Consider the following 18130-nt stretch of genomic DNA (forward strand, 5'->3'; position numbering starts at 1 on the left):
CACCTCCTTGCGTGGAGATTGAGTGACGACAGCTGATTCCATTTGACTTTCCTCCTAAAGTCTGTAATGTGATTCTGGCAGCCAGGCGTCCCTCCACTAAAACGGTATACGCCTGTTGGTGGAAAGAATTTGTGGCATGGTGCTCAGCGAAAGCTGTGGATCCTCTTTGTGCCCCTCTTTCTGAAGTCCTATTGTTCCTTCTCTATTTGGCTCAGCAAAGCTCTACTCTGGGCACTATCAAGGGCTACCTTTCTGCTCTTTCAGCCTTTCTTAGGCTGCCTGATTAGCACTCTCTTTTCAAGTCCCCAGTTGTCAATAGATTTCTCAAAGGCATTACTCACCTTTTCCCTCCTATTCCTTTTGTGTTACCTCAATGGGACTTGAATCTGGTTCTCACATACTTTTGTGCGCTCCCTTTGAGACTCTTCATAACTGTCCTTTGCGGTTATTGACTTTAGAAAACTGTCTCTCTGGTGGCCATTACCTCTGCTCGGCGGGTGAGTGAGCTCCAGGCTCTTTTCTGTAAACCTCCTTTCCTGGCGATTCATCCGGACAAGGTTGTGCTTTGACCGCGTCCCTCCTTTGTACCAAAAGTAGTCTCTGCCTTTCATCTCGGGCAAATTGTCACTCTGCCCACTTTTTTTCCACCTCCGCACCCTCCAAGAGAAGAGGAGAGGCTCCACCATCTGGACCCAAAACGTGAGCTTTCGTTCTATCTCAACCGCACACAACAGTTCTGGGTGGATGACCAGCTCTTTTTTGGCTACGTGGGCAACAAGAAATGCCGGGCTGTGCACAAGCGAACTATCTCCCGATGGGTTGTCTTGTGCATTAAAGCCTGTTACTCTCTGGCTAAAAAGGAACGTCCGGTTAGGCTGCGTGCCCACTCTACCAGGTCGACAGCAGCCACTACAGCATTGGGACGCGGTGTCCCCCTGCAAGACATCTGTCAAGCAGCCACTTGGACTTTGTTGCATACTTTCACTAAGCATTATTGCCTTGACAGTCAGGGCCGGAGAGACGGCTTCTTTGGCCGTTCGGTTCTCCAGGACTTTCTGGTGTAATCTCACTTCGCAGACCCACCACTGGGGTTGGTATTACTTGGGTATGTATTCTAAGGTAAGGAATCTATCACTAACGTGTCTCTTTCAGATGCACAAGTTACTTACTTGTGTAACGATATATCTGTAAGAGACATTAGTTAGTGATAGATTCCTTACCGCCCGCCCATCCTCCCCGTTCTGCGAACTGTTCTCTAGGGTTCAGGTCATCCCATTCAGGGCCCTAGTTCTATTGCACCAGTAGTCTGTCTCTGGCATGGCTCTGCGTTCCTGGCACGGAAAAGTTGTGCACAGAACAGACGTCAGCGCGCGTGGGCGCGTCTAAGTAGCTCGGACAACGTCATCTCGGCGACTACGACGCCAGCGACGTACGCGGAGCCGCACGATGATGCCTACCGACGCGCAAGGGTACTGCTGACAAAAACTTTCCAGATCCAGTCTGATGCCTGGGGATATTCTAAGGTAAGGAATCTATTACTAACTAATGTCTCTTACAGATATATCGTTACACAAGTAAGTAACTTGTGCATCACTGTGCTAGGTTCAGCACCTGCATTTGGCGCAGGCAATGCGTGGTTCCCTTGTTAGGCATGAAGCCATTCTGGTCCTAGTGGACCAAAGATCGGATCACCTGTAGGAAGCTGGCTATTTATGTAGTGTACCAATGTAGGGGTACACCATGCAAGAGGTGAGAAGAGCTGGCCTAACGGCTAGGGCGGTCGACCTCGAGTCTTGGGAACCAGGTTCGAGTTTCGGCAATGACGTTGAACATCCTGTGATTCTGGGCAAATCACTTAATCTCCCCGTGCCTAATAAAAATAAATGTGTCCTCATGTAACACAACTGGTGGTATGTAAAGTGCTCTGATACCCGATTCGGGTCAATTTGCGTTATATAAAACTCCGAAAAGAAAATAGTCCAGACGACCCTCATGTGGTTTACAGAGCTTACTTTAATAATCACAAGTGCTCTATTTGTGGTAGTGTGGTTGAGCAGGTTAGGATGATCAGGAGGGAGGGTTGTACATTTGTTGCAGTTAGAATTTACCTGCTGTGGTGAGTCCGGGTGCAGAGGTGCTGGTCGCGTTGGTAGCCTCGAGCGTAACCCGTTATTTCAATGGACAAGTACCTGTAAAAGAAAGGCTGCGAGTTTGGCAGAAACCAGTGGTGGGCTCTACTCTTCAGGGTCTCTGGGACAAGGGGACACAGTCTGATTACTTTAACTCAGGCTGTGGGGCTCGTATGCAGAGGTGTTTTGGTCGGTGAGTCTCTTGAGTTAGAGGCTCTCACTTCTTGGGTTGACCCGGAGAGGGGAAGAAAACAAGACTGCAGGGCCACTCTCAGTGAGGCTCTTGTCGGCCCTGAAGTCCCTCGTCGGCAGGTCGTTGGTTGGCACCAGTGGTGTCCGGATTGTTATGCGGTTCATACTTTGTCAGTAAAACTGTGCGTTTGTTGGACAAGATAAAAGTCAAAAGTGCACTCACACCATCAGGATATGTTGGCCCCTAGTCCTGGTTAATTCACAGTGCACCATACTGAGCAAGGTAACAGGTGGTATGTACAGCCTCAGAACACGACAACCCCCAACTCCCCAAGCAAATCTGGGAAACATCTAGAACCCTTTTGTTAGGTAACTCATGTGTGCCCTAAGGGAGACACAAGAAATACTCACATTGGCATTTCAAATATTTATTAAAGTAATAAGATTCTTGTGTAAAATACGTGTGCTGCAATTATCAATCGAAGGTAACAAAACAGTGTAATCAGCATCACAAGAATGGTCAAGAAAATGAACAGTTCAACCATTGTGCTGTTACACTGATTATATGCTTGCATATAGGTACCGTTATCGTTATGCTCCTACCTAGCGCTCCCTATCCTAGCGTGTCTAGGGTGGGTCAATCTGCCAGAATCACTTAGGGTGATCTAACTTTCTATTTACCTGTGGGTATGTTTTATCTGGGAGCCTGTCATGGTGTAGAGCTGTGAAAATAAACAACAGGAGGATACCTTTAAATCCAGTTGAGACCTGGGTAGATAATGTGTTTAGCAAAAAACGTCTCAACAGGTATTACTAGAAGACAAATTCCTTTCAAGAAAGCATGCACATAAAAGTTGCAAAAAGGAGGAGACGAGGAAACATCACCATCGACCAATCAGCGCAACCATTGGTGTCGCTTTCGTGGTTCAACAAAACCAATTGTATTCTTAAATATGTACTAATATATATGGGAACCACCAAAAGTCCCCTGTATATAAAAACAATTGTTTTTTCCTGTGCCGTTCTTTCGCTGTATATATTATTTCACTTGTGCTATTCCCTTCATTTTTCATGAGCACTGATGTGCACAAGTCTGTACAGGTTAGATGTATATTCAATGTAACTGAGTGTTATCATATTGTACTTTCTTATTCTTGTTATCTCCGCTCAATACAGACTAGTTCTTGCATTGAATTGCCAAAACTAATAATGTCTCCTTATCTCCTCCTTTTTGCAACTTTTATGTGCATGCTTTCTTGAAGGAAAATTGTCTTCTAGAAATACCTGTTGAGACGTTGTTTGCTAAACACATGGTGTAGAGCTGGGCACCATCTTTCTCAGGAGGTAAACAGGAATCAGTTGGCCTGAAATCCTGGCATGGGGGCAACCGCTACAGTGTCAGAGAAATGCTCCTCTGATAAAACAAATTTGCGATGCCGTTTATATAATAAATTGCACCCGTGTTTCCATGCCGAAGCCCTAGTTTGACCGCCATTGTTGATTCTATCCTTGCAAACTGTAGCCGATCGGACAACAACAAACACCAACCTTTTGTACAGTGAACTTAGCCATTGTACAGAATGTTCAAGACTCTGATAATATGCTTACCAATAAATGTAAATGAAAGCAAAGTAATTTCAGTGAATATTATTCCATACGGGCACGCAAGCAAATGTGTGTCAAGTGTCAATGTGCAGGAAAAGATGTCAACTTTAACCTCAGCTTGTAAAACTGTGGTGTTCCTACCCGGGCCCAATGTGACCACATAACAGGACTGAACATGCAACAAGCTTTGGTTGCTGCAAGTGCTCCAGTACCCAGGGTATTGGTGCTTTTGGGCTCCTGGAGGGTCTAGCATCTCGAAACTCGCTGGAGAGACAGGGCTGACCACCTATAACCACGGCAACCTCTTTCTGGAGTGGTGCAACCTCGGTAGACCCGCTGCTCAGCAAGACTGTGTACCGACCAAGTGTGGTTGGTGTGTGCAACTGTAGAGGAGCGGCTCTTCCACCCCAAGGTAGATGCTGCTAGGTTGTAGAAGTGCTGGGCAGTCCTCCAAGGCTTTAGGAGGATGCACAGCTTTTGGAAGAGATGGGTCTTTGAAATTGTAGAGGTAACAGTGGCCAGCAGTGTTTAGTGCCAGTTTCAGAGTAGGTCCTCTGTTCTTGCGGTGTTGGCTCTTCTTTGTCCTTTCTCTGTTTCCAGGTAGACTAATCTGAGTTCTTGGTGTCAGGGGGACCCCTTAATACTGAATTTAGGGTTGTTAAATCAAGTGTAGGGTAGTAGCCAATGCTCTACTTACCCGTGAGGTGACTACACTTCCTATATTACTACATCCTGTGGAGAAATGGACATAATCCTGACCCAGAGTTCATAGTTTCACCAAATTCAAGATGGTGAAGCCCTTCCTTGGCTTTCTACTTCTGGTAGCCCACCTTATGGGTGTGACAAGCCTGGGAGTGAAATACGCCTACCTACCTAATTTTCCCACCTGCTCTGGTACCAGATGGGTCCAGGGCAGGGGCCTCATTCCCAAGCCTGGGGTGAAGCTGGGGTTGCATATCAAAGGCGCAGACGTTTTAAGGCCTCTGGCATTGACATGCTAATTTACTAGCCATCCTGCTGGAGGAGGTGTGATCACCTTCCTCTGGAGCAGGCCTTGTTTCTGACTTCAGAGAGCATTGACTCTCACCTTAAGGGGGTCAAAAACGTATCTGTGGTGGCAGACACCAGTCAGCCAACACACTAGAGAACTAGTAGAACTAGTAGGTTTTCAGGTGGCACAACTAAGGTGCCTTCTGGGTGCATGTCACAAAAGCTCTGATATGAGCATCAGTATAGTTTTATTGAGATGTGGTGTTTGATACCAAACACAGTTATTTTCCGTGAAGCCATTATGTAGTTTGGTAACTTCTAATGACAAGTGCCCAGTACATATGCTTTGGATTGCTTCCTGCTTAGCAATGGAACTAGGCTTTAAAGGGGCACCTCTGCTCATGCGGGTGTGCCCTCACATGTACTAAAATTAACCCTGCCTTAAGGCTCTAAAGTCCTTCTGCAGGGGTGACTTACGTGTAGTACTTGCAGTCTACTTAGGCATTGCACACAGGGAGTGGGCACTGTCGTGTTTTCAGAATGGTGTGCACCATTTCACTCATTCTGTAATGACAGTCTGCATGCTGCCCTTAGGGACCCTCTTTAGTACCCATGCCCTGGGCACCAGGGGTACCAATTACAGGTACTTACATGGGTGCTAAAGTCCTTGCCAATTGGGTTAGAAATAATATGGTGTTTTTTTTAGGGAAAGAATACTGGCACTGGAGCCTGGTTAGCAGGCTTCAGTGCACTGTCAGAGTAAAAAACCAGCATCTAGTAGTTCAAATGGTGGCAAAGAGTAGGGGAAATCTGTGAAGAGAAGTCCAGCTTTACATCACCTCCATGCGGCAATTAGCAAGCACTTTTGTCCGGATTTTGGATTCAGTATTGATCAGTGGGTTTGTCCTATAGGAGGGAGAATTACTCTGTTTATGTATTACCACCACTTGGGTCTCTGAGATCGTATGGCAAGGTTCCCGTCTGCAGAGATTGTTCATATAGATGGTGCAATTGCCGTACCAGATTAAACGCATATCTTTTTTTTAAAAACTGAACTCCACAGGGATGCTGTTGGGACCCAGAGTTTTGCCATTCAGAAATTCCTTCCCCGAGACTTACAGATCCAGCACCTCTTTATTCTCCGGTAGAAGTCTGGGAAGGGTTATCTCCTTGATGATAGGTTTATGCTGCACTTGAGGCGCCGGCTTTAGCTTTGCATGTTATTCCTTATTATAGTCAGCAAAGATATTTGTCACTCCCTGAAGGTCAGTGACCATCTGTCGCTCCCGGTCATGTATGCTTTGGACAAGTATTGTTTGAGCCTCCCTATTAGTTACCCAATATATCAGTTTACAGGCTTTATCCCTGGCTTCATAAACTCTTTATTTAGTGACCAAACCCACCAACTTAGCCTGCTCCCAGAGTTTAATTTTCAGTGCCTCCCTGACCACGTCTAATCTTCGGATTGCCAAAGAACTGGGGACTCAGGCCACCTCCTTCTCCAGTTTCTCAATAGCCCACTCGAATGCAGTGACTTCTGCCCGCTGTCATTTTATAGCAGGTAGTGTAGGAGATGATGTGCCCCCACAGCATCTGATAGTTAATTAGTTAATGCCTCTACCACTGATGTCTATGTCTCCCCCTCCTTAGTCTCAATCCAGCTGATCAGAAAGATCCCCTCCCCCCAATCTCCACCAGTATGTTGGTCGAACTGGCAGTTCGTCAGGCGCTGGAGAGGTGTCCGCTCCTCCACCCAATCCCAGGCTCCCTCTGGTGTGTCAAAAAACATCGATTTCAGTCCAACCATCACCTTCAGTCTGGCCAGGAAGGGGAGTATGTAAGAAATGTGCATGGGCCTGAGCTTCTGCTTAACCCCGTCAAAGGATATACCTTGCTGCTGTACTTTGAGTGTAGTCAGTGAACAGAAGAACCTTGGTGGAGTCACAGACTAGCTCTTTTTTAAGTCTGCATATCGTAGAATGGTATCCCTGTCAGCTTATTTGAGGACCCTCATGATGATCGGACGCGGGGGCACCCCTGTTGGAGGAAGGGCACCAGGGAGTGGTGAGCTCTTTTTGGAACAAATCACAATGACAATACCTCCTCCAGCAGCCAGGATCTTACGGAGGGTGGCCATGTCGTCATCTGGCTTCCACTTCCATGGTGTGCTCCGACAGCTTCTGCAGGGTCCAGTTGGAGAAGCGACACCTCGGTCGTCACCACCTATCTAGTTCTCCAATGCCAGTTTGGAGTCTTTAGTAGCTTGCAATATCAGGGCAGATTTGTCAATCTCCCCATAGTCCCCAAGGGGAGGGGTCCATGTGGTCAGAGGCCTCGAAGGCTCTGAAAGAATGGATGGGACACTAACATCAGGGTGCCAGTGGGGTCCCTTTATTTTCCCAGTGATGTTAAGAAGGCATTGTTTCCAGCATCCCAACCAGCGTGGCAAGACAATTCACCGGCAGGACTGTGAGTTAAACCCTCAGCCGCTACATGTCTGTAAAGGCTCTTCCAGATACATTAGCCATGTGTCTCATCTCTGCCACACTAATTGAAGTTTCTGTCTCACTATAAAGTGTTCCCTTCCAGCGGCCGATGCTAGCAAGATCATCCATCCTAGGATCTTTACTTTCATGGTGTTTCAACTTATAGCAGACCTAACCTTAGTACCCCATGGTTTTCCTTGTATTTTCTAATGCACTTAGTCACCTCAGCCTTATCTCAAATTACACCTTTCTCAGTAGGTATCAGACCAGCCTCCAACACCAGCTATCCCCTGTTCCAGTGAGGCTGAGGCTGCTGAATGATCATGCACAATTGTGCCAATCTCTTATCTCCTACTCAAGCCCCTCTGATATTATAATGTAGTCCGTTCTGAAGGATGTCCTATTGACATGGTTTACATCACCTTCCCTTCTCCAAATACCAGTCAATATAAATGCTGCTAAATATTCCTGCAGCCCCAGCAGTGGGACTACAATACCCACAGAACTGTTTAACTCTGGAAGAATTAGAAGAATTAAACTCTTCAGCAAATAAAATCTCAACCTCCGTATGCAGCATGTTATGCAGAAAACCATCCTGCTTCCAATTTAGATGATCCACAATTCTCTCACCACCCCCTCCTCCCACCTTGCCCTTATCCAATAGATACCATCTTCATTATTCACCAACTTGGTCCCCAGATAATTGTGAGTTTTCCGTGTAACTAAAGTGCCACACTTTTTCTTGTGGAGCAAGCCAAGGCTTGGTGACATTCCTGATATTCAGGGAAAAGAACCTGCCAGCATTTTTTCAAAAGGTGGGTCTCCAGGAGACCCACTACATAAGCAACCTCTTGCTTTAGAAATTCCCAAACCCATAATCTGTTAGCCATTTAATTCAAACTCTTTACATCTAAGGTTAGAAACTTGAATCCTTATTCAGTAATAGTATTGTACTTGATTAATAAGTTACTAGGTTTTGGTAACGCTCTGTGTGATAGACACTCTAGCTGCAGATTCCTCCCCTTTTGAATAATCCCCAGTTGTCAGACTAGATCCGGAATGTTTTTCCATAGTTACTTTGCACACTGGAAGGTGGTACCATGCGACTCAACGCTAATGCTGTTCTGCTCCGGATGTGATTTGCAGGGCCTATATAGGTGCCACTCCTGCTAACGTCAGTTGCTTTTGAAACTGTCTGCTCCCCCAGAAATGAAGCCTCAAAAGCATATTGATAGAACAGGGTGCAGGTTCCTAGACTTGGGATCTTCTTAAAGGATAGAGTCCAATCACAGTACAGGGAAGATCAGTGAGAAATCTGTGGCTAGATAGTGTCTACCACAAAGAGCGTTACCAAAGGTAAGTAACGTGTTCTTCTGATAAAGACTTGTAGGTGCACATCCTCACCTTCTGAACAGATATCAAAGCAGTACGTAATAGGAGGTGGGCTGTGAATAGACTCAAACCAGAAAGTCCTGCTCGATCGAGCAGGCAAAGAGCCCTTCTCAGCACACTTGACTGACCAGACAATAGTGCTTTGTGAACATATGGAGGGACGCCCACGTAGCCGCCTGGCAGAAGTCTAGGACAGGGACTCCACATGCCAAAGCAGTGGTTGCAGCTTTGGCCCTGGTGAATGGACAGGCAGTTTTTTCTGGAGGCTTCTTCTTTTCCTGTGCGGAGAAGATCGTAATGCAGAGTACGGTCAAGCACGAGATTGTATGCTTCTGCACAGTCCTGCCTGTGTTTTTTCTCTGGTGAACCCTACATATAGCTGATCGTCCACTTGATGGTTTTTGGTATGATCGATGTAGAAGGTCTGCTCTCTCTTGGAATACAAGAGATGAAGTCTCTTCTCCTCCTTAAAGGGGTGAGGCATAGATTAGGATGCCAGCAGGGTGATGGTCTAACCGATGTGGATCGGCGTCACATATTTTCGGTAGAAAGGATGTTCGTTTTCACCGATCAAGGGGGATTACTAAAGTTGAAGGGGATAACGTATGCTGAAGCCCTGCCATAATCTTCATCACAACTGGTGATTTCAAAAATAAAGGCAATTTTAGGAAGCCTGACCGGGCCGAAAAATAACGTTTAACTGTACCCAAAGCAAGGATTTGCAAGGTGAGAGATGGAACTAACAACGGGACATCGGAAAGTTGGGCATGGAGGGGGCCGATTTGGCTTGTTCCGCACCAAACAACAAACTTGCTTCAGTGACAGGCATATACAGTCTTTGTTGAGGGATGCCTGGCTGCCAAGATGACATCCATTACCTCCGGAGGCAAAAGTGGCGCCTATATAGACACAGTACATCAGCGGAACAGCTTCTGCGTGAAGCCACATAACACTACCTTTTGGTGTGCAGAGAAGCTATGGAAAACGTTTCCAGACCCAGTCTGACTCCTGGGAAATATTCAAATGGTAAGAAATCTATGGCTAGATGTCTCTGTCAGAAAGGATATTTGGTATCCACCGCGATCTTTTCAAACACTCCTTTGTAAACCTACAGCAGTTCTTGAGTTCAGTGCCGCCAACCCGACCTTACAAACAAGCAATAACCAAGAACTTCACCAAACAAGCGATGAAGCCTCCCTATCTCTGTAGGGAGCAAGCATGTGCAGACACATTCTCCACCTCACAGGGGCTTGCCAGGCCAGGCCAGGCCACCCGGCCTGCCTTCTCCATAGTTGACAGGCAGATGTAGCATTTTCGTTTGTAATGCTCCTGAAATTGCTGCTTCCACTCCGCCACACAACATGTAACCTTATTTCTGATGGGTAATTCCAATCCCTTACCTCCTGATTCTCTCCAGGTGCCAGACTGGATGTGGAAAACTCAAAACATCAAAAGCAGGGCTTCTGTGCAGCTCTCTGGGTCAAAGAAAAGCCTCTTGTAGGTCCATGTACCAGTCATCTTCATCATAAGGTGGGGCAGACACATCCCTGTCCCCTCCCTCTGTAGTCTACATCTGGCTGCTTCTGGTCAGAGCACCAGCCAAAAAAGTGATATAGTGTCGGTCTGCGACTACGTGTTAATGGAGTAGTGTTTGCGACACATTGGATCTGGGCACAGCCTCCGTCTAGTTGAATTCGGCTTGGAGTCTGATACCACAATAGGTTGTGGCTCCTCCTCTGGTGTCATTGGTGCCAGTATTGACATCCAAGGGACTAGCCCAGATTTTGGCCCCAGATCTGAAGTTGGCACTAATGTGGAACTCTAAGCAAGATCAAGGGGCAAGGATGGCACAGAGTAAAGATCTGCTGGTGGTAACTGATCTGGAGGCAGTCCTTTAGACTTGAAGGTGCATCATAGGCAGCCGTAAGTGTGAAAAAGATGCGCAGCATGGCTCCACGAAAGGCTTCAACCTGCTTCAATGTTGCTGACGGAACTTGGGGTGCATTGGGACCAAAGTTGTAATCCGCTCTTTGGTGAAAAAGAGATAAAGACCTGGAGGCATAGTGATGCCTGTGCGCCTTCTCTTGAGTGCAACAGTGGTGAGAAGGGGTCGAGTGCTTACTGGTCTACTGATATATTTTTTAGGACTTAACTGAATACTTCAACCGTGAAGATGACCTGCCGCAGAAATACCTTTGGGAGGAAGAGTGGAATTTGCACTTTTGACTTTAATCTGGAGCAGAACCTGCATGGAGTCTTGCTTTGCTTTGTGTTCACGAATGGCCTTTGGATTCTTCTGGGCACAATTGATGCAGGCCTTGGAGTTGTACACCTAACCCAAACACTAGAGACCCACCACGTGGGAATCTGTTACACATATCTGTAACAGTTCCTACAAGCCTTTGTCGTTTTTTAGAGTTGACATGTTCCCCATAACAGTTGAAAAAAATCTGCGGTAAAAGTCACTTCAGCGAGTGAAGAAAAGAGGAGCGGAGCTCTGCTATCCCGTCTGCAGGCGCAGAAGAAAGGAGCAGACACTTAATAGGCATGTCTTGGGATAACGAATCTTTGACCTATTATTTAGTGTTGTGATCTCAGAATTGTTTGATGTCCAGTATAGCCTGATAGAGGGACAAAATGATAGCATAAGGACAAAGTGTACCTCCCCTGCACCGCATTGTAGTTGAGTGCCAGCCTTTTGAAGAATATTTGTGTAGTCCCTGTATCGTGAAGTACGTTCTGTGCCAGCTATTGTGCTGTCGCTGTTCGAATTTAGCATCCCTGAAGTCCATAGGAGGGAATTTAAGGGCCAATGTCCAGTCTGTGTCAGTTAGGTCCCTCTTGAGGTCCCTGGATCACTTTCCTCTACATTGGTCATTCTTGTTTTGTCCGGTATATCTGAACATTTGCCTTCCTTGTACCCCCTAAGATGATGAGTTTGTTGGTCACATCGTAGTCTCACGATTGTCAGAATTCTCTGGTGACTAAGACTTGAGCAAGAAACTGGCCTCCTGGTATAAGACAATCTATTTCTGTCATCAGGTCTCACAGTTCACATATGCATGCTTTTGTCAATGACGTTGTGTTAACAGTTCTCGCATCTTTTAGGGATATGGGTGGACTTGATAATTTACTTTCTGCATTAACAGCCCTCAAAGTTAATAAATCAAATGCAAATGTTTAGCCATGGGGTCGGTTCAGTCTAGTGACAAAATTGAGAAACCTATTGTCCCTCCCCACCTCCTCTTTAATGTCGAATACCTGGGCTGGCTACTGTTATGACTGACACCGGTGCTAACCTGCAGCAAGACACTATGAAGACTCAGATGTCTGCTTCTGCGATGCAACATTTTGGCTTTCTTTTGGAGTGAGGGCTGCAGAGACCTGTCTATAATTAATGTTTTTAGAAGAAGCCCTTTTTATAGATAATGACAGTTAATTTAATTTCTCAGTGCTTTTATTATCTACCGCTTTCATGTAAATAGCTGTTGTCATTTTTGTTTCTTTCATTTGCAGGTATTGTCTTTGTTGAAGTACCTAGTGATAGAGAACAAGGACAACGAAAACCTGTATCAAACAATCAAGCTGTTAGATCCATTCCCCGACCGCCCCATGTTCAAAGAGCTGCGCAGTATCCAGCAAAGGCTTAAGTACTGCAGAGGACCCTTTTCTCTCTTGGAGGTGATGTCATGATTAAGTCTCTATAATCCAACATTTTTTTTAACATGCTTTATAAGTTTTATATACATATATCATTAAACCCAGTACCCGTCTAAATGTCACCAAGATTAGAAAAAAAGTCTGTAAACATGTACCTTTGACTCACTAACATATTCTGGGGCAGGCCATCTCTTCCTACTGAAGCTGCTAGCTCAAATGCTTTCATCTTCATAACGCGAGAACTGGGTTGTAAGAAGGCACACTAACATCAGTAATCATTTGGGTAGCTGAGATTCTCTGTGGAAGCATATTTTATAAAGACAGTTGCTTCTGGAGGTCAAAAAATATGTTGCCTCTAATTGACACGGAATGCTGTACTAGTACCTTTACCTAACCACTGGCGTGTTAAGGCAAGTATGCATTTGTGTCTGAGAAAAAAACCACTAAGAATTGAATACCGCCTGCCTCTTAATTATTAAGTGTATAGTGGCTTAATAGAGCATGTATTGCTTGATACCCATTGACATTTAGCATTTTGTTTTTAATTTTTTTTACTGGAATGTTTGTGCTGGTCGGAATTGGAGTAGTTGATGGCACCAATTATCACTTCATGTCCCACGCAATAAAAGTGTTACATTCTTTTCACAATCCGCATTCCTCTTAGCATAGTATCAATCAATGTATTTGTTTTTTGTTGTTTGTTACAGTCTACATATTTATTTTGATTCAATGAATGTAACAATCCATAAAGGAATAGTAGAGGTATGTTAAGAGGGACACACTAATGGTTCCATCAGAATTTGGCTCATATAAATGCAAGTCATATTTTCTTCTCAAGTCAAAGCATATTGATATTACTTGTGCCATTTAACAGATAGTTTTCCCCAAAATTTATAAAGCAGCTAGGTTTCTTCAGATCTGTTTATTAACAGTTCACCACTTCACTTGCTGTTTAGCAGTCTCTGACCTGTGTTTATCAGATGTACACTCAGTTCCATCACAACTCCTAATCAGACAGCAGCTTCATCCTCATGTGGATGTGTATTAAGTGTTTCACTCTGAGAAGGTTATAGATTTGGAGCTTTAGTTACTCAAGCACTCTACCTTCTGATGTGATTTCATGATATTTGTGTTCTTCACCTTTGATTTCACAATAATTTTTCTGCAGGAAATACGCCATTTCCTGTCAGTGAGTGTATGTGATTCACTGCCCCTGACTAGGCTTGAGGGCCTAAATGATGTAAAGAAACAGTTGGAAGAGCACAAGGACCAAATGAAAGAGCTTTTGAAAGATTTTAGAGGTATGGATTTTCATAATACATTACTTACTGTTATTGTAGCCTTGATTAATATTCCTTGGCACTGATACCTTAATTGCCAATCCCAGATTCACATCCAAACTCTCACAGAAAGCTGTTTTACTGAAAAGACACTATTCTGGGTCACATAAACTACAGGCTTTCTAATAATGGTAGTAGTTAACCCGAGTAAGATGTTGTCAGCTTTTCAGAAGTTTTGATTCTGAAGGCTAGTGTACACTTATAAATGCTTATATGTTTATTATGTTTTGTTTTGGTGGATAATCTGATAGAGACTACTAGCCGCAGATTCCTTAACGTAGAATTATCCCCAGGCGTGAGACTGTACCCGGGAAACTTTCTTGCCCAGCATCTCTGCGCGCCGGGGGGCAGCACCACATGTCTCCGCCCCGACGTCCTCCGCGGGCGTGACATCAGCGAGGTCACATAAGCCCCACCCTGGCATGCTGACGTCAGTTTTTCTTCTTTTCCGCGTGCAACGCGGATCCCGATCGTGTTCCTGGCCGGTTTCCAGGCCTTCTTTTTACGCTTTGCGTTTTCTTGAGAACAGTGCGCGAATGCCTTCGGGCTTCAAGACGTGCTCGTCTTGCACGTGCCAGATGCAGCGACGGACCCTCACCCCATTTGTATGTGGTGTTTGGGGGAGCACCACGACTCCACGGACTGCGAGGCTTGTCAGCAGATGAAGCTGAAGTCCCGGAGGGAGCGCCGGATGAAACTCCTCTCGGCCCGCATGTCCAGGTCGGTGTCATCGCCCCGTCCGTCCCCCGCGGAGGGGTTCTAGAACCGCCACTTCCATCTCCGACATCGTCCCTCTCCGAGGCCGCAAGGGCGTCGCTCACCTGTTGGTAAGTGTTGCAGTTTGTCCACGAGGCCCGGTTCCTGGCCTGTGTGGAGCACGGGTTCTTCGCGGGTTATGCGGCCCTGCGCGTCGCCACCCTACCCACAGTTCCCCGTCGCGGGGGCGACCAGAGCCCAAATGGAGGCCTATACGGCGGCCTTGCAGGCCTCTTTGGCTCTTCCTTCTTCTCCTCATCTTCCTGGGACGTCTGCGGATCCCTTGCCATCTGCGGGGCCTTCTGCGGCGTCGCCGGCGGCTCTGGCGCCGACAGGTTCGGCTCCAGGTTCTCGGGATGTGGTGTCATCGGGGAGCGGCCCTACGGGGTTTCCTCCTTCGGACCACAGCACCTCTGCCTCACCGCAAACCCCCGCGGTGGTCCCTGTGGTGTTGCGGGAGGTTGCCGGGGCTCGTCCTTGAGTCCCCCTCGGTCCTCTGGGCAGGTGGCGGCCTTGTCTGAGGCCGAGCTGACGCCGCTCAGGCGCCGGCGGCTGCTGGCCCTGGCGGCGCCGCAGGGGCTGGCTAGGGGCCGGTGCGTGTCCCCAGGTCCTCCTCGTCTCTCCACGCAGGCAGCTGCCTAGTCGGAGGCCGAGTCGATGCCTTTTCGGCGCCGTTCGTTGGCTGCCCCGGCTCCGACCCCATCCCGTTCTCCCGCGGCACGAGTTGTGGCAGAGGTCGTCTCGGCATCCCCTTCGGCGCCGGTTGACGTTGAGCTGACGCCGGTGGCGGACTCCATGGCGCCGTGCCGACTCCGGGTCGTAGATTCGTCTTCGGATGCCCCCTCTTCTCCAGAGTTTCGGCAGCTGTTTGTTTCATCTTCTTCGGAGATGGGACGCCGCGTCGTGGCCTTTTCTCTGGCTTCTTCCAAGGACGGCTCTTCGCTGTCCCCGTGCCCGAAGTCTTCCCCCGGAGGCGCCTCAGGTTCCCCACTCATTGGGCAACCTTCCCCCGTTCCGAGCTTGGTCTTTCCTTCCTCCGGTTGGGCTGGGGGACGGCAGGCTTAGCGTACAACCGTCGCCCATGGAGGAATTGCTTTCTCCACCGCGTTGCCCTATGGAGGCGAGTGCTGCCTTCGCCCGGGCTATCACCACGGCTGCAGGGATTTTGTGCATGGGCGACATGGCTGCCCATTTCCCCGCGGATCATTTGCTGGAGGTTCTCCATCAGGGCTCTAGTGGACGGGAGCTGCTTCTTCCCTTTGAGGCTTCGCTCCATAATTCTCTCTTGGGGGCCTGGGGGCATCCGGTGCCCCAGCCCCTTCTGCACCGCCACCGTCCTGCTCCGCATGATCCTGTCTGCCTTTCCTTCCACCCTTCTACCAGGGGCCCTCTTTTACAGACTGCCTTTCCCTCCTTGCCATCGGTGTTGTCTCCCCCGTTACGGGAGGCCCGGTGATTAGATTCCGGGTGGTGCAACATCATCGCCTCCTCCAGTACTGCCTTGCGGGTGCTTAACACGCTTTGTGTGTTGGCCAGAGCCACTTCTTGCTTGTGGGATTCAGCGGAGTCCCTTCTGTCTTCCGCTTCTCAGGAGGGTGCCTGCGCTACCATGTGTTGGATGACTGGGTGCTGACGGCGTTTATTCTTCGCTCGGCTCTAGGCGTTTTTGAGGTGCTTGGTCGCACCATGGCTTCTTCAGTGGCCCTTCGTCGCCATGCTTGGCTGAGGGATAGTTTTTTCCCTGAGAACGTTCGAGAACGGCTGATTGACCTTCCCTTCAATGGCACTCTTTTGTTCTCTTCCAGGAGAGTCATAAGCACTGAATATTCCCGCCCATGTGCGGGGACCCCAGAAATAATCTAAAAATTATATAGATTGTATTATATATATACATATATATATTCACTGAAAAAACAATAGGTTTCAGGTGCGTTATAGTTAGTTGGACATTTATCTCGTACAAAACCATTGTAATTCCCCCGTTATAGTTAGTTTAGCTAACCATAACTCGCGCGCCCGCAATGCACTGCTGATGACGTCACATAATACATCACTCATGACATGGTCACTGATACCACTCATGACCTCACTGATGACATCTCAAATGACATCACTCATGACATCATCCAGTGAATGTGTGTCTTTCTGAAAATTAAATATTTTTTATATATGTATATCTCGAGGTCGATGGAAGAATAAGTGGGTAAATAAGTGTCTAAATGGATGGGTTTTTTTGTAAAATTGTATAACTGACTGTTTAAATGTATCTTAGTGAATACATGGGTTAGCGAGTAATGTTTAAATATGTAAATATCTGTATCAGTCTCTCACTTTGTGTATAAGTGGCTGCATGGGTTGTTGAGTAGCTACATGAGTGTCTGTCTAGGTTATTAGTTGGTTTTTTGAGTATCAGTATGAGTGTCTGAGTGTCTGTATGGTTCGGTGGGGGGTATTACATAGTGCATAGATGCATGAATGAGTGACTCACTGTATGTGTTGAAGACAGCATGTGTGCAGCACTGTATGGGTGGATGAGTGTGTATGGGTGTGTTAATGAGTGAATGACTGTCTCAATAGTGTCTTTATGAGTAACTACATATGTTTTAAACTAGTATCTGTGAGTATTGGTGTATATAAGTGAGTATATGTGAGAGTGAGAGATTGGAAGAGTTCCTGTATAAATTAGTTTGTGTTTCTATAAGTGATTGTTTAAGAGAGTAAGTATGTGTAAGTTTCTGTAGCAGTAAGTGTGGTGGTGTGTGTATAACTGTATATATGCAATTTAATGGATGTTTGATACTTTGTTTGCATGTGTGACTATGTGTCTGAGTAACTCTATGGATGAGTGTCACTGTCTAACTATAACGCACCTGAAACCTATGGTTTTTTCAGTGAATTTCTAAGGTTTTTTAAATGCGAATTCCTAACTATAACGTGCCTGAAACCTATGGTTTTCTCAGTGAATTTCACAGGTTTTGTAAATGAAAATTTTTAAATGTATTAATTGTTATATTGATACCGAACATTTTTTTAAACTATTTATTTTTAGATATTTTATTTTTTAAATTACATTATAATTACATTATACATTACATTACAAAATATACTTTCTCAGAATGAATTACTTTAGTTTAAATACTTTGCAAATAGGCAATAGACTTTTAAGTACAGTAGTTACAGTTGTTGCAATGGGCAACACAATTTCAAACACAATCCCAGAATACCAGGGTGACAGCTCATTGGAGCAATCTATTGGCCTATAAGAAGGCAGAATTTCAAAATAAAGGTGTGGCAAGAAAAGCCGAAAGCTCTGTGAACCAGCCTATGATTAAGGTACTCTTACCGAAACGCGTCACGCTACATCCCGGCATGTGAGAGTTGGTCTGAGAGGAATTGTGGCAGCCAGAGTGCGTTTCCGCCTGTGGGCAACTTTTGGAGCGATATATATATATATATATTTGTTTACCAAAGGACCACCGTTTAAAGACGCACTCCAAAGCAGCATATTTACGGCACCAAGCACTTCTTTTATTCGATCTATTAATGAAGCCTTACGCGTTTCGGAGCATTTCCGCTCCTT

At 46.3% G+C, this 18130-nt stretch overlaps 1 protein-coding gene across 1 annotated transcript in view; it reads left to right on the forward strand.

The window, feature by feature from the left end:
* Window positions 1-18130, forward strand: part of ATM (ATM serine/threonine kinase) — a 1586045-nt gene that overhangs the window by 788191 nt on the left and 779724 nt on the right. The window contains exons 31-32 of the mRNA XM_085621514.1: window positions 12311-12475; window positions 13623-13755. Of these exons, the coding sequence (XP_085477640.1) occupies window positions 12311-12475; window positions 13623-13755 (298 nt within the window). The remainder of the gene's footprint in view (window positions 1-12310; window positions 12476-13622; window positions 13756-18130) is intronic.

The sequence above is a fragment of the Triturus cristatus genome, chromosome 8 (genome assembly GCF_964204655.1).
Source record: "Triturus cristatus chromosome 8, aTriCri1.1, whole genome shotgun sequence".
In the NCBI taxonomy this organism is placed as follows: domain Eukaryota; kingdom Metazoa; phylum Chordata; class Amphibia; order Caudata; family Salamandridae; genus Triturus; species Triturus cristatus.